The 17,845-nt window shown below is 39.5% G+C and overlaps 1 protein-coding gene and 1 long non-coding RNA gene across 3 annotated transcripts in view; one reads left to right on the plus strand and one right to left on the minus strand.

The window, feature by feature from the left end:
• The window catches only part of LOC138971173 (epidermal growth factor receptor kinase substrate 8-like), a 137,275-nt gene extending 125,925 nt beyond the window's left edge, over positions 1 to 11,350 (minus strand). For both annotated transcript variants that reach the window (XM_070343815.1, XM_070343811.1), the window contains exons 1-3: positions 11,218 to 11,350; positions 5,629 to 5,725; positions 5,125 to 5,169 (exon numbers count right to left, since the gene is read on the minus strand). In XM_070343815.1, coding sequence (XP_070199916.1) covers positions 5,125 to 5,169; positions 5,629 to 5,699 — 116 coding nt within the window. In that variant the 5' untranslated portion in view covers positions 5,700 to 5,725; positions 11,218 to 11,350. The remainder of the gene's footprint in view (positions 1 to 5,124; positions 5,170 to 5,628; positions 5,726 to 11,217) is intronic.
• LOC138971193 (uncharacterized) overlaps positions 1 to 17,845 on the plus strand; it is a 666,631-nt gene that overhangs the window by 151,793 nt on the left and 496,993 nt on the right. The gene's annotated exons all lie outside the window — the stretch shown is intronic.

Consider the following 17,845-nt stretch of genomic DNA (forward strand, 5'->3'; position numbering starts at 1 on the left):
CCCAAAATTTCGACTTTTTTTTATTTTTATTTTTATTTTTTTTACCTTAGAACGATGTCTTTATCATAACTGTGAAGAACAGAACGGAGATCACTGTCGAAGTCGGCCAATCTGCAATCATTTTCGTCTCGCGAACACTGATCTCAAATTTAGATCATGCTCGCGAAAACCATATGGGAGATAACTCCGTATTTTTGTTTTGATAGATTCGCGTAGGACTGTAGCGTCCGGTCAGGGAGAGAATGAGCCGAACTCATTTTGACCTGAGTTCAGGATGGTTGTTGCTGCTGCTGCTGATGGTGGTGGTGAGAGTGGCCTTAAAGGGGGCTCTTTACGACTGAGCACTGAGAGTAAGGAGCAAGAGACACACGGACACAGAATCTTGAAATCTTGATTCGGAACAAAACCTGACTACAGTGGAACCCCTTTTTTAAGACCCCCTCCTTTTAAGACCTGATGTTCTCAGATTGTTGGAGGTCTTAAAAGGGGGGTTCCATTGTACCTCTATTGCGAACCATGCGTTTCCATTTTGATCCGCCCTAACACTGATTCATTCGGCTTTCTTTCGTGTCATTATGTTGACATTCATAACATATCTGTCTGGCTGAAAAACAGGACTAAAATCTCCGGCTGGTTGTGATTGCCACAGTTACCAATGGAAAACGTTTGTTAAAAAAGTAATTAACATACATGCTGAACCAGTTACTACTGGGCATCAAAACGATCGTACGACTTTCGGATATCGGCCAATGAAACGAACAAAACAAAAGGAACTTGGCAACAACTTGTGACAACAACATACCAGCGTTGTTCCCAGACACATATGACAATAGGTCAGCTTGACCTCGATTGAGAATATGAGTAGGTCCAAATGTTCAGGCTACAAAAAAAAAGGTTCTGTCAGAAAAACTCCTACATGTCAAAATTATCAAACAATCAACCAGCCAGGGGTCACATCAATGCGTCAGATAAAAAGATCTACGCCTTAGCGACCGAAGACCGATACCTGAATAACAAGAATAATACGGACAAATGTGACGCTCGCGTGCTTGAAGAAATTGGACACCAGCAACTGCCACGGCGTGACTTGCAAAGGCCTATTGCTTTAAGTAACAAAAATATGAGAATATGATATATTTATCAACACAGTATGGGTCCGCTGCAGAAAATGAACTGCGGGTGATTTTAAGTGCAACGCCTTCCCTATAACCCAATTAGCCTACCACTTTTAATTCACTGTAATTAGTGATAGTGAAAATAAAGGTAACCGAATAGTCACTTTGAGGAGGACAGATAAACAGTCCCTTGGCTAAAGCTTCCATGTACTATCTACCACGCTGATGGCCACCCTGCTGGGAGAAATAACCACTACAAAAAGTACACCTACAGTCCGATAAATAAAAAATATTGTGACAGTGAACACTCGCACACACACACACACCGCAAAAAGAGCATTTCACGCATAGTCAAAAACTACAGCCAGCCCTCGGACTTCAAAAGAATTAAAGATAATACCTACTCGTCCATTCCAAAGAAAAACTCTGCCATCTCGGTGAAGGTATCCTACCATCGACAGTTCGTCAACTAAAACTAGTCAGTGGCTAATCTGCCTTGTTACTGGGCCACAAAATTAAAACACACATTAATCACCCGCAATCACTCCTACACATTAGGGGAGGCGTCATAATCAGTCATCCACAACTTAATCCCCGTGTACAACCGACATCAAAACGTTGACCTGGAAGAGCAAGTTCATATAAACTCGTAAAATGTGGAGTCTTTCTTTATTTGGTGTTTAACGTCGTTTTCAACCACGAAGGTTATATCGCGACGGGGGAAGGGGGGAGATGGGATAGAGCCACTTGTCAATTGTTTCTTGTTCACAAAAGCACTAATCAAAAATTTGCTCCAGGGGCTTGCAACGTAGTACAATATATATATTACCTTACTGGGAGAATGCAAGTTTCCAGTACAAAGGACTTAACATTTCTTACATACTGCTTGACTAAAATCTTTACAAAAATTGACTATATTCTATACAAGAAACACTTAACAAGGGTAAAAGGAGAAACAGAATCCGTTAGTCGCCTCTTACGACATGCTGGGGAGCATCGGGTAAATTCTTTCTCGTCCCAACCAATATGGGACTCCCCCTAACCCGCGGGGGAAAAATGTGGAGTGTTACAAGGTCATTAGTGTGTCGACGAAATGTGCTGAATGTAACACCGAAAAGTGAAATGCAGTGCTTTTCCAATGCATGTCAGTACAGTGTATCTCGGACTCTGCTCCCAGGGGAGGGAATGGGTCAACTAAACAAGGTGCGTGATCGTGTCAGTTCGGAGTTCCTTTTCCGTATTATGATTTTATCCCATGAAAATAAATGCCTGACAAGATCTGAGACGATAAGCCAATCCATGTTTACACGAAGAGGAGTGTTCCTTGAGATTGTGACCAAAAATAGCATGTGTTATTTCCAACAGCTCACGGAGTCCTTTGTAGCGAATTTAGGTTTCATGGTCTCGCTCATAAGTGAACCTCCAATGAACTGCATCAGTTCTCCTAAGGAAAGTCGACAGAGCTAACGCACCGCTGTCTCCAATTTTTCTCTGAATTCTTTATTTTTATGTTAAAATACACATTGCCATTACGTCTTCCTAATTCCTTGAGGATTTTATCTCCAACCCTTCTTTTTTGAGTGACAAGTGTACAGCCTGGGAGAAACCATACGTGCATGGTAAGACTGCGACACAAAAGCCAAAAAACTAGGACACTGTCTCCATAGCCCTCAGTCCTATGTCGATTGTGTGGAACTAGGTAGGGCCAAAGGGTATCCCTTGACACAGGGTATCGCTTCCTTGTTTATAATCCCCAGTAGCGGTGTGAGTAGAACTGTCGCAAACGAAACTGAGAAAGGATAGGAATGTGGACCGAAGGAGTGTTTTTCTTGAACGATTCACAGCGCCACAAGAGTTTATAGTGTGCTATTTAAAAATATTGGCTACTCAAATTAATTTTGTAACAGGCATTGATGCCAATGTGCACAATTAATTCAGGAAAACGTCATATCCGGCACGCCACAGAAAGCAATTAGACTTTCTTTATTTGGTGTTTAACGTCGTTTTCAACCGTTCAAGGTTATATTGCGACGGGGAAAGGGGGGGGGGGGGGGGGGGGGGGGATAGAGCCACTTGTTAATTGTTTCTTGTTCACAAAAGCACTAATCAAAAAATTGCTCCAGGGTCTTGCAATGTAGTACAATATGACCTTACTGGGAGAATGCAAGTTTCCAGTACAAAGGACTTAACATTTCTTACATACTGCTTGACTAAAATCTTTACAAACATTGACTATTTTCTATACAAGAAACATTTAACAAGGGTAAAAGGAGAAACAGAATCCGTTAGTCGCCTCTTATAAATCTTCCCTCTAACCCGCGGGGGGTAAAGCAATTAGACTTGATTTGTCGGTATACATATATTCAAGTGGATGACTGACGCATGCTCCTATTCCCTGTTAAAAAAAAAGACAGAACTGTGCTAGTGTACACGATCGTATACACGGGAAGGCATGTATCTTTCTGTCAATAAACATGCCAATAAAAGTTACACAGAGTGTCACGTCTAGAACCATCGAATCGATAATATAATGCACCACATTTAAATCAAAGCTGATCGATACATTTGAAGTAGAACTCTAAACTTCAGTGTTTACTTTAACGTTTACTGAAACTTACATGTAGTTTTGCTTGTACCTTCCCGACACCATAATATTCATATCAAAAACACTGGATTATTCACACAAAACCCCATTAGTCAATCACTCTCATGATTTATTCATGGCAAATAGCCCACAAGGCGCAAGAGAACCTAATCAGACGTATGGTCACGCTGCGACATCTGATACAACGTAATCACACTTGTAGCAGTGTTAGGAAAAGACAATCCAATGGACCCTTCAACGAGGACATGAAAAATGAGTTAAGTTCGTCATTACCTTGTACTACAAAACTTCTTCTTCTTCGTTCATAGGCTGAAACCCACACGTTCACTCAAGTTTTTGCATTTGCACACGTGAGTTTTTACGTGTATGACCGTTTTCACCCCGCCATTCAGGCAGCCATACGCCGCTTTCAGGGGAATACTACAATACAAGTCAACCATCAAATGGTGACAACAAAATATCACACCCCAAAGAGAAAGTCATAATTTTTCAAGGTTACTGAAAACGGAGCTGAACAACAAGGAAAAGGGCAGGTGGGAAACAATCAACACTGAAGAAAAATGTCTCCAAAACTTCATTCAGTCACTGGGATGGTTGTTGGTTTGTTTGCTTAACGCCCAGCCGACCACGAAGGGCCATATCAGGGCGGTGCTGCTTTGACATATATATATAACGTGCGCCACACACAAGACAGAAGTCGCAGCACAGGCTTCATGTCTCACCCTGTCACATTATTCTGACACCGGACCAACCAGTCCTAGCACTAACCCCATAATGCCAGACGCCAGGCGGAGCAGCCACTAGATTGCCAATTTTAAAGTCTTAGGTAAGACCCGGCTGGGGTTCGAACCCACGACCTCCCGATCACGGGGCGGACGCCTTACCACTAGGCCAACCGTGCCGGTCACTGGGATGGTTCCATCATTTAAAATAAATATCTATAAGCACAAATCGACAATGGCAAGGTGTAAGATTTTTGCATTCATTGACACCAAATCTCTCACTTCTAATAGTTCTTCTAATGATGAACTTAACAACTGTTAAATCTAATCACATTAGGTTTGGCTGATATCTCCTTCAAGAGAAATAAATACCTATGACATCACCTTGACTAGACAGTTTTGCAGCAGCAACAAATCAGACAAATACAGATTTGACATAGAAAAATATTCCAGTTTCATTGTTACATTACCAAATTTGTAGAATTATGGTCCTCATATGAAAAGTCGGTTAGGTAGTACATCCCCGCCCTCCAGATACATAGTGACACATGGGCACACACAAAAACATGTACACACACACACACGCAGTCTAACGTAGAATTAAATAGTGTCTAAATTGCAAAATAAGGGTGAAATCTGTAGGTACGTGATTAAATAATAAACGTTTATAATATCTACTTACCTGTATGCATCGTCTCGACTGCTATAATGGTCATTAAAATGTCCACTGAAAAAAACACATGCCAGTGGTCAGGTCACACACAGATGTTATTTCAACGTCAGATTTAATTTTCTATTAATAACTGCAAATTGATGCACATGCAAGTGTTTGTGTGTATATATGCAGAAAAAAAACCCATTCATTGCTTGGTCAAGATATTGGCATAGATGTACACATCGGTCTTTGTTTAAAATATGTAACTATAGCCTATAGGTTGTGGCTGTCTCACCCTAACTGTTCCATGGAGGGGAGAGTGGGTTTTTTTTGTAACAGTAAGAATTTAGTCAAAGAAACCTGAACACTAAAGCAAAGCACACACACACACCATTGGATGCAATGTATCTTAGATATCAAGGCACTAAAATAACGAAAGACAGAAAAAGAAGGGCAACCACCCGATCAACCAAGAGAGAAGAAAATATTACTGACAACTGCCCCAAACCACAATTTGAACAGCATACTTACTTTGTGTACCCGTGATCAGGACCTGCATAGCGGCCGTAATCAGTCATCTCCCCTGGATTCAGACCTGGCATAATCCAACTCCCTCACTCAGTCAGTTCTGAAACAACATGAACAATTACATTTAAATAATGTCAAAATTGTGTAATCTACTATTAAATGAGTCGGGAAAAAATGATGCATGATGGTTGTAACAGCCAGAACAACCATGAACATCCGCACACAAGCATTTACTGGTCAGAAATATTTTAAAAGAAGGCAAGTACAACAACCCAAAACAAGAACTTTATTTAATATATTATCCCGTAGATTTTTTTTTTAACTGACTGGACACATATATATATATATAGCAACCTGCCAGTGAACCATCATTTTCTTTAAAGTGGATGGACAAGTTCACTCACAGCACACAGTGTTTGTTCATGTGCTTGGTTGAATCTGAGCACTGTAATAAGGAATTTAGGATCTCTGATGGTTTACTTTAACCAAGGAATTAGATATCCTCAAAGTTCTTCTTTAGTAAATTATACTACTGTAATGTTTTCAGTTGCTAAAGTACATTTAATGCCAATAAAAATTGAATATCAGCAAACAAAATCTTGCAAGTGTAATAAGTATCGCTGCCCCTATGTACTGAGTTGCCAACATAAAAAATAAACTTTGGTATAAGCTCAGAAACAGATCAAACCACCTCTACGTTATACACATTAGGTTACCCGTAAACAACCATTAACACAAGAAGATCATGCTGATGCAGAAAGTGTTAAACACATTAATATGTTAATGTATGTACAAAAAAGAGCTACTAGGATACCCCATCACTAATAAAATTACCATATAACTTGCTAATGGTTGATGAATCACTGTCAAAATTGACCTAGACAAATCCATTCAAAATATACTGAGGCTTGCAAATACAAAGCATGCATTCATATAGCCATCTTAGTACATATGTATTAAAAAAAACAACCTAGTATAGCTCCTGAGGTATTTATTCATAAAACTGCTATTCATTCATGAGTATGATGAATGATGAGCCACCACTTTGAGGAGCATAAACCATTAATGGAAAGTCATGAATATTATTACTGTTATTGTATTGTGAACCGTATGATCCTGTTTTTACTGTGCTATACTTCACTGAAAACTGAGAGCGATGTTTAAGACAAACTACCCTTGAAATTCGAAGTTACCATTGTTGGGCCTATTCTGAACCATAAAGTTTAAATGCCCATTGCATTAGTTAAGTCCTTTCTTAATGCAAAAATGAAGTATGAGTAAGACTTAAAAATGTTCCTCTCTTAATGTGCTTGATTCTCCCCAGAACTTGCAAGAACAAAATATATACTATTCTGTTCAAGACACTGGTTGTGGGTGGTGGGGGGGGGGGGGGGTGTAAGAGGAGATTGAGGTGATTGCTCTGTTTGGTAAATAGATGTACACAGTAACTTTTAAGCTTGTGAGACCAGTAAATAACTATTGTAATCTTTCTGGATGCTGGATTTAATTTTCAAGGCATTTGCTTGTGGGGATCGGATCTCACTGGAATTGACAAATTTATATCAACCCTAATACTGATATCAAAAATTGCTTTCCATGTTGTGACTCAAACTCGACATCGCTGTCGTCTTGGCATTTGATGAGAGTCAACCGTGCAGACATGCACACAAGTCATCAAAACCAAGTGTGTCAAGTTTCAAAGCTCTTTAAAGGCACAGTAAGCCTCCCGTAAACCATCACAGAGCTCCCCGAGCGTCTGCATACAGTACAAGCATACTTCCATTTAAACGCTCACCGAACGGGAACATCCTGGCTGCTTTCTGTCGAGCGTGAGAAATTTTCAAAGAATTTATTTTCGTGGACTTGGCCCTTTACAACAATGGCGCCTCGTTTTGGTGCTGGACGGCTGTTATGAATATCCCGGAAATCACGCCCGGACAGTAAGCCTCCCGTAAACCATCACAGATACTGTCAGGCTTTTACACACAGTACAAACACCCTTCCATTTGAACGCTCACCAAACGGGAACATCCAATTTTTAAAGAATTAATTTTGCAGATTGTCTCGAACACTTTTTGGACCCATCCTGAACTCAGGTCAAAAATGAGTTACTTCCCTTAAACTGGCGATAGCCGTGGATCGATGATAATCAGAAAGTTTTTGGACCGTGGTGCGTTTTTGCGCTAGACCTAACTTTTAAAATCTAAATAATAAATTGACAGCGTGTTTTCATCAAGACAAGATCAGTGCAATTCGAAGTTGTGAAAGTTTGAAAAAAGAAAAGCCCGGAAGCAGGGTCACGCAAGGGTCGTAGCAGACGACGGTTTATGCGGCATATCGCCGTTCCTCTCAACAGTCAAAAGCCATCGCTAGAGTTCTTGTGAACCACAGCCGTTTGTTTCGTGCATAAAAACGTGCTATTGTAGATAAGCTGACACCGAGTCGCATTCAAATGACTAACTGACGACTACATTGTGAAAAAGGGAAACTGGATCACACGGGTTCACGATGGCTCAGGGGTAAGATAAACCACGCAAAAATAAATTCTTTGAAAATTGTTCGCTCTTTACGGAGGGCACCTAGGATGTTCTCAATCGGTGAGTGTTTAAATGAAAGGGTGTTTGTACTGTGTGTAAAAGCCTGACCGTATCTGTGATGGTTTACGGGAGGTTTACTGTGCCTTTAACTTCAAAAATATCTGAAAAGAACTCAACATAAGTTCTTTGTTTATGAAAGGAAGAATCATGGCTGTCCATCCTAACAGACAAAACACTTCTCATTACCAAGACTCACGGATTACTCAGGTGACACCCCCCCCCCCCCCCCCCCCCAAAAAAAAAAAAAAAAAACCCAATTCTTCCGAGAGTGAATAATGAAAGTTCAACCTGTCAAATGGATGGTGAAAATATGAGCTGATGTAGGCTTGTCTACTCCATTCTATACCTGACCAATGCAAATTATTACTACAGTGAATGATTTTCGTATCAAACAGCTGAACTACAATCTGAATTCAATGAAACAGCAGGCCTCTTCTTACAAATCATTAGTGACTCTCAGCACAAATTCTAATTTTATCAGCCCTGCACACGAGTGCACTATATTCTCTTCAGTGCACTTATTGAAGCTATGCACTCGTACAGCTGGAATAAAGTATAATACTTAATTGTATCAAGACACAGTGCATAGTAATAACAGTATGTCACTCGGGGAAAGGAAGATCTATGAGTATGAGAGAAGAAATTTTATATAATCCAAAAGATAGCAGCTTTCATCTTTTGAAAAGCGCATTTTACTGAAAGGAACAATTCCCCTTAAAACCTAAATCATGCCCCACAGGTAAACCGAATTATACACACCAACAGGACATATCTGTTCCTTTGATGTTGAGTCACTGCAGGAAGGATAGAGGGGGATGTATGAGCAAGGGGTAGGGGAAATACCCAACCTGGGGACAACACAGGCTATGCTTTGTGGTAGACCTATTGCAGGTAGTGGGAACCATGAATAAAGATACTAGATAGTTATATCCACAATGTGGCAGTAGCTGATACTAAAATGCCATGGTGTAACAGGCCACAAGTCAATTTTCTCTCTCCCAAGTGAAATACAGTACGATCAAATCTCAGAAACAGTAGATACAAAACCAGGGCAGCTAGAGCACAACACGTATTATTTAATGTCACTCAAACATGCAACTTCATATCAGGGCTGTATATATATATATTTATATATTTTATATGGGCAACTCCCAAAAGGTGCCCAAGAGGACATTGAATTTTCATTTTGGGTTTCTCAATATGTCTTTTGGTTGTTTTTTTTCATTTAAAAGACTGCAGATTGTCGACATAATGAAAAATTAGTGTTTGATGTGTTGCTTGAAAAACTGTTTCTCGTGACGCACAACATTTTCAGTGCTAGAATTTAGTTCATTTAAATTAAAAACCAAGATAAAAAAACATTTGATGGACTAATTTGCATTCATACCCAAATAAGGTGCTCACAGATCATGTTCCTTGAAAAAACAGTTTTTCACTTATGCAACAATGCACTCCACAAAACATTACTTTTTCCTGATCAAACTTTTTAATATCCCACTTTGTTCGAATTAACATATTTGTCTGCAAAATATACAAAGGCTTTAGTGAACTTTGATCTCAAAATTGGCTAAACATCTGTTTAAAAAAAAAAAAAAAATCCTTTATCCACAGAGGGAGTCAAAGCAGCACCAAATTAAGTAATGTGAAGAACCTTAAATAACAAAAAAATGTTTTTCTAATCATAAACCCTTTTGTTGGAGAAAAAAAGCATGTTTAATGTTTCTTGTGACAATAGCGTCACATGTGACTTGTATTGTAAGGAGAAACATCTGAAATTATCCAGAGCCCTTATTACACACAGTCGTGTGCTTTTGTTTTGTTTTGACTTCTTGATCAGAAACATTAAATTAGATAAAGTAATGGATTTACATGTACAACGATGTGCTGTTTCTTGTAACATTTAATTTTGGTGTGACGCGATCACTACATTGAATTTGACGCCTGGCTGCAATTTCGCTCGTCTTCCCGGATGTCGTTTTTCGGCACAGACTATTAAGCGGTTGATGTAAATGTCGTTCTCGCCGTTAGAAAACAAAAGTAATATATAGTAACAGCAGTGCCGTTTCTTGTGACATTTGTGACGTAAATTTTGAGACACACAAAAAATAGTTTTAATCTTGAAATCATCGTGTCCATTGACTGCCATATATCCTACCCCCTGTTACGAGGAGTAGTTCTGAAGCAACATTCTGGGTTGCCTGATTTTGATTACACACATCACATACCTATAACTACTAACACTATCCCATAACAGGTATATATATATATATATATGTATACAATAAAACATTTAGTATATATATGTACATGCAAATATATGCTACTTCAAATGGTCTAACTTCACAGTCAGCAAGAAACTGGGCTGGGCACTTAAACAGTGTATCTGGGAATGAAAGGAATTAAGGAAGAACGTTTTTTTTTTATTAAATTTACCTGTTAACCTGTATACATGTGTTGTACCTACCAGTACCACTGTCATGCTCATGTCATATTATCTGCTTGCACTTGCAGTTTGGTCAGTTACACACACGATAAATAACGTAAACAGTAGCAGAAAAGACCTGCCTTGAAACAAAAAAAGTTCTGACACAAAAGGCATCCCACCCTACAGAATGACTGTCACATGCACAAAGTTTGGTATTTATACCATCCCCACACAAGGCCAAATTAAAAAGTCACACACACACTGTTCTATTCTTGGCAATTGTACACGTTTAAAAAACCTGGTAAAGGTATATTGTATATACCTTGGCTTGGCCAATGCCTACAACAGGGAGACTACACAAGTCGCTGACATGCAACGCATAGACCATGACAGGTGTGTAATTCCGACTGTGTGTTACGATACGAGGAACAAGGCAAAGAGAGTAAAGTCAAAATAACATGGCGACACCCACCTATTCGCTATTCGTAGCGGTCATGCCGTATTCCGACACAGAATTTAAAACTATCACCTCATATTTGATTACAATGAGTAAAATCCGTAAATACTCACATCGTGTAGTCACAGAACTCGCAGCACTTTGTTTGGAACGAACAGGAATGAAACAAATGTCTCGTCTGCTTACATTCTTCAGATGTCCGAAGACACTGTTTTGGATTGGGCGAGGCTCGGGACAATCGAGCGAGTAGATCGTGTGCGCATACCCCCGCCTACGTGCGGGTAAGATCCGGATTTTGACACACTATGTGCTTACTCAGTGTAGTGATGAACGAGTAGCTTGGTGGTTAATTTGTCCAGACTATTTTCGAATGCTACTTAGCTTCTGATGGGAAGAGGTCTTTTGAAAAAGGGATTTGTTTACAGTCAGAGATCGCACAAAACGCAGAGAACAGCCGGTTTATTGTGTCACGTGACAGCAAGTTTCTTGTCGTCTGCTAGGTAAGCTTACTGGAAAGCTGCGCCTAAACCTATCCGTGAATTTTGCTGACAGTAAACAAATTACGGTTTTTCATGAAGAAATGGACACATTTTGTCAAAAGATTTGTGTAATTGTATTGTGCTCGCTTGGCAGTAGCCTATATATTCAATCTCTGTCAGCAGCTGGGTGTAGAGTAATGGTTGCAGCCGCTGCAGATTTAGTCATTGCACTGCATGGCTCTCTGCTGTCCGGCGGCCTCGCTTATGGAAAGCCGTTTGGCTCATAACCATTACACGTGTAATAAAACATAAATACACGCGTAATAAATGATTAATACACGTGTATTTATTTCTTATTGCACGTGTAATTTATCTTTTTTCTTATGCTATGGAATAGCATAATGATTAAATACACGTGTAATAAATATTTCATACTCGTGTAAGAAATGATTAAATACACGTGTAATTAACATTTCATGCGCGTGTAAGAAATGTTTAAATACACGTGTAATTATTTATTACACGTGTATTTAATCATTTCTTACACGTGTATGAATTATTTATTACACGTGTATGAATCAATCATTACGCGCGTATGAATTATTTAGTACACGCGTATGAATCATTTCTTACGCGCGTATGAATTATTTATTACGGGCGTATGAATTATTTATTACGCGCGTATTTAATCATTTCTTACACGTGTATGAACAATGTTTTACACGTGTATTTAATCATTTCTTACACGTGTAAGACATGATTAAATACACGTGTAATACATTTTTCATACACGTGTAAGAAATGAATAAATACGCGTGTAATAAATATTTCATACAAGCGTTAAAAATGCAGGAGTCACGTGGTTAAGCGACTTAAAAACTCGGACTGGGAATCCACATGAAAAACACTCTATGCGTCTTCATCGCCTCGCTTTGCACGCTTACAGCTCAAGATGGCGGAAGCGGCAAACGTCAATGTCACTTTAGAAGGTTTGCAACAAATTGATGCAATGGTTCACCTTTCGGCGGGTCTGATCCAAAAAAATCCCCTCTAGCGGCGTCGCCATTTTGAGAGATCAATCGCGCGCGAACCGGAAGTAGAATAGACGAGAGTTGTTGCTTTGCAAGTCGTATATTTTCCGATTCAAGTTTTAATTTATTACAGGTGTATCTAATGATTAAAATACACGTGTATTTAAATCTTTTCCTACACGTGTATTTAATCATTTCTTACACGCGTATAAACTATTTCCTGCACGTGTATTTAATCATTTCTTACACGTGCATGAAATATTTATTACACGTGTATTTAATCATTTCTTACACGCGCATGAAATATTTATTACACGTGTATTTAATCATTTCTTACACGTGTATGAATTATTTATTACACGTGTATGAATCAATCATTACGCGCGTATTAATTATTTAGTACGCGCGTATGAATCATTTCTTACGCGCGTATGAATTATTTATTACGCGCGTATGAATTATTTATTACGCGCGTATAGGTTATGAGCCAAACGGCTTTCCATACTCGCTAGACTTGACGTGAGTGTATGATAGAGAGTCTATCTTTAAATTACATGGCATAGTGTTACTACGACAGATTTTGATTCTCCTTTTCATTAAATTTCATAAAACTACCCGGATGAGGGGTCCATTAAATGAGTTCATAATGTAACAAGTCGCGTAAGGCGAAAATACAACATTTAGTCAAGTAGCTGTCGAACTCACAGAATGAAACTGAACGCAATGCAACGCAGCAAGACCGTATACTCGTAGCATCGTCAGTCCACCGCTCACGGCATAGGCAGTGAAATTGACAAGAAGAGCGGGGTAGTAGTTGCGCTGGGAAGGATAGCACGCTTTTCTGTACCTCTCTTCGTTTTGACTTTCTGAGCGTGTTTTTAATCCAAACATATCATATCTATATGTTTTTGGAATCAGGAACCGACAAGGAATAAGATGAAAGTGTTTTTAAATTGATTTGGAAAATTTAATTTTGATAATAATTTTTATATATTTAATTTTCAGAGCTTGTTGTTAATCCAAATATAACATATTTATATGTTATTGGAATCAGCAAATGATGGAGAATAAGATGAACGTAAATTTGGATCGTTTTATAAAAAAAAATTTTTTTTACAATTTTCAGATTTTTAATGACCAAAGTCATTAATTAATTTTTAAGCCACCACGCTGAAATGCAATACCGAAGTCCGGGCTTCGTCGAACATTACTTGACCAAAATTTCAACCAATTTGGTTGAAAAATGAGGGCGTGACAGTGCCGCCTCAACTTTCACGAAAAGCCGGATATGACGTCATCAAAGACATTTATCAAAAAAATGAAAAAAACGTCTGAGGATATCATACCCAGGAACTCTCATGTCAAATTTCATAAAGATCGGTCCAGTAGTTTGGTCTGAATCGCTCTACACGCACGCACACACACACACACACACATACACCACGACCCTCGTCTCGATTCCCCCCTCGATGTTAAATCATTTAGTCATAACTTGACTAAATGTAACAAGTCGCGTAAGGCGAAAATACAACATTTAGTCAAGTAGCTGTCGAACTCACAGAATGAAACTGAACGCAATGCAACGCAGCAAGACCGTATACTCGTAGCATCGTCAGTCCACCGCGCACGGCAAAGGCAGTGGACAGGAAGAGCGGGGTAGTACTTGCGCTGAGAAGGATAGCATTATTACTAATAGCATGCTTTTCTGTACCTCTCTTCGTTTTGACTTTCTGAGCGTGTTTTTAATCCAAACATATCATATCTATATGTTTTTGGAATCAGGAACCGACAAGGAATAAGATGAAAGTGTTTTTAAATTGATTTCAAAAATTTAATTTTGATAATAATTTTTATATATTTAATTTTCAGAGCTTGTTTTTAATCCGAATATAACATATTTATATGTTTTTGGAATCAGCAAATGATGGAGAATAAGATGAACGTAAATATGGGTCGTTTTAGAAAAAAACATTTTTTTTTACAATTTTCCGATTTTTAATGACCAAAGTCATTAATTAATTTTTAAGCCACCAAGCTGAAATGCAATACCGAAGTCCGGGCTTCGTCGAAGACTACTTGACCAAAATTTCAACCAATTTGGTTGAAAAATGAGAGCGTGACAGTGCCGCCTCAACTTTCACGAAAAGTCGGATATGACGTCATCAAAGACATTTATCCAAAAAATGAAAAAAATGTTCGGGGATATCATACCCAGGAACTCTCATGTCAAATTTCATAAAGATCGGTCCAGTAGTTTGGTCTGAATCGCTCTACACCCACGCACGCACACACGCACGCACGCACGCACGCACACACACACATACACCACGACCCTCGTTTCGATTCCCCCTCGATGTTAAAACATTTAGTCAAAACTTGACTAAATGTAAAAAGAAGTGTTTGAAAAACTTGAACAATTGCGCCGGGTCAGTAGGATTGGCCGGAACGCGGTTTAGCGGCATATCAGGTTTTTTATATTTAGTCAAGTTTTGACTAAATATTTTAACATCGAGGGGGAATCGAAACGAGGGTCGTGGTGTATGTGTGTGTGTGTGTGTGTGTGTGTGTGTGTGTGTGTTTGTGTGTGTGTGTGTGTGTGTGTGTAGAGCGATTCAGACTAAACTACTGGACCGATCTTTATGAAATTTGACATGAGAGTTCCTGGGTATGAAATCCCCGAACGTTTTTTTCATTTTTTTCATAAATGTCTTTGATGACGTCATATCCGGCTTTTCGTGAAAGTTGAGGCGGCACTGTCACGCCCTCATTTTTCAACCAAATTGGTTGAAATTTTGGTCAAGTAATCTTCGACGAAGCCCGGACTTCGGTATTGCATTTCAGCTTGGTGGCTTAAAAATTAATTAATGACTTTGGTCATTAAAAATCGGAAAATTGTAAAAAAAAATAAAATTTATAAAACGATCCAAATTTACGTTTATCTTATTCTCCATCATTTGCTGATTCCAAAAACATATAAATATGTTATATTCGGATTAAAAACAAGCTCTGAAAATTAAATATATAAAAATTATTATCAAAATTAAATTGTCCAAATCAATTTAAAAACACTTTCATCTTATTCCTTGTCGGTTCCTGATTCCAAAAACATATAGATATGATATGTTTGGATTAAAAACACGCTCAGAAAGTTAAAACAAAGAGAGGTACAGAAAAGCGTGCTATCCTTCTTAGCGCAACTACTACCCCGCTCTTCTTGTCAATTTCACTGCCTTTGCCGTGAGCGGTGGACTGACGATGCTACGAGTATACGGTCTTGCTGAAAAATGGCATTGCGTTCAGTTTCATTCTGTGAGTTCGACAGCTACTTGACTAAATATTGTATTTTCGCCTTACGCGACTTGTTTTATATTCAAAAGTTTTGGCCGGAACGTTAGCAGTCTACATCTGTTTTTCGAATTTTACACACAAAACAGAATTGTCAGCCGCGTCTGTCCGGCGTTTACGCAGAAACTTGGCAACAGGCATGTGTCATCATGTGAGCGGGTGCCACGGTGTGTGTGTGTGTCAGAGTGGTCACGGTGTCACAGCCTGTGTCAGTATGTGAGTGTGTGTGTGGGACCGTGTGTGTGCACGGTGTGTGTGTCAGTGTGTGTGTGTGTGTGTGTGTGTGAGTGTATGTGAGTGACCGTGTCATTGTGTGCCATAGCGTGTGTGCAGCCAGTGTGTCAGTGTGTGTGTGTGAGAGTGCGTCAGTGTGTGTCAGTGTGTCACGGCTGTGCAGTGGGTCAGTGTGTGTGTCCCACGGTGTATGTGTGTGTGTGTGTGTGTGTGTGTGTGTGTGTGTGACTGAGTGCCGTGTACCGGTGTCTGTGTCAGTGTGTGCCGGTGTGTGTGTGTGTCAGCGAGTCAGTGCGTGTGCCAGTGTGTGTGTGTGTGTGTGTATTTTACTAAAGTTAAAAGACAACACTGACGCTTTTAATGACGCTCGGCAAACGGGTACTCCACTCAGTTAGGGAATCACACCCGTAAACAGGGATTGCCTGGCTTTTGAAGACAGTGAATCATATAAACTGATATATATATATATTATCAGCCAATATAGGCTGGGCACCATAGGTCCAATGGATAAAACTTGCGATCCTTCGGTGCAAAATCCTTCAGGCTATTTGAAATCCTGCTGTGTGTGGCGGCCTGGCTTTTGTGTGTGTTTGTGTGTGTGTGTGTGTCACGTTGATGTGTGTATGTGTATGTGTATGTGTGCGCGTGCGTGCGTGACTGCGTGCGTGCGTCAGTGTGCCGGTGCAGGTCCGGTGGAGTGCGGGCGGTGACAGTGAGCCCTTGCGTGCGTACGTGTGTGCCGCGTCAGTGTGCCGCGTTGGGCACATAATAATTTGGTACACGAAGTCAGGCTTGTTTTCATACAAAAAAAATGGCAGTCGCATTTATTTAGTTGATATCTCAAGTCTTCAAACGTACACACACATACATATACACACACACACACGTACTGACACGCGCTCGCGCCCACACGTACGTTCTACCGGCTACACCTACTCCTCAAACCCCTCGTCTCAGGCTACTCCCACCTACCCCCATCCACACAACCCCCACCCCCTACCCATCCATACTCAGTCACTCTGATTTGTGACTTATTTTCTGAGTAATACAACAACAGAAAGTATATAAAACGATTACCGTGTATACTTCCTGATAGTTCATACAATCTATTAAGCACAGCATGTATATATTACCCAATATTGACGGACTGTGTGATGATGTATCTTCTGCTATGGTCTGTTGAGACAGTGATATCAAAATCGAGACAGGAGGTCGAGATTTTGATATCACTGTCGAAACAGACCAATAGCAGAAGATATCATCACACAGTCAGTCAATGTTAGATATATTGCTAATTCTCTGGACATTTTGTATTTACTGTAAAGAAATTACAAAAGTATTTGTCTCAGTTTTGGCTGTTTCATATCCCTCCCTCTGATTATTATTTCTTTTTGTTCACTCTTTTCTTGTACTTTTCAGTATTTTAAAATGTCTTTCCTTTCAAAAAGTCTTTAGTCACTTGCTCAACTAAATTCTGGGATAATTACATTTTCATATATATTTGTTTGTTTTTAAATTTAGGTGTTTTTGTTTTTGAAGTGGGGAAGCAATAAAGAGGTCGTCGATATCAAAACTGATATCGACGGAAATGTCGTCGATATCACTTTTGCACTGAGCTCAGTTTTGCCCAATTGACCAATGGAAATCCACGT

Source organism: Littorina saxatilis, linkage group LG7 (genome assembly GCF_037325665.1).
Source record: "Littorina saxatilis isolate snail1 linkage group LG7, US_GU_Lsax_2.0, whole genome shotgun sequence".
Classification (NCBI taxonomy): domain Eukaryota; kingdom Metazoa; phylum Mollusca; class Gastropoda; order Littorinimorpha; family Littorinidae; genus Littorina; species Littorina saxatilis.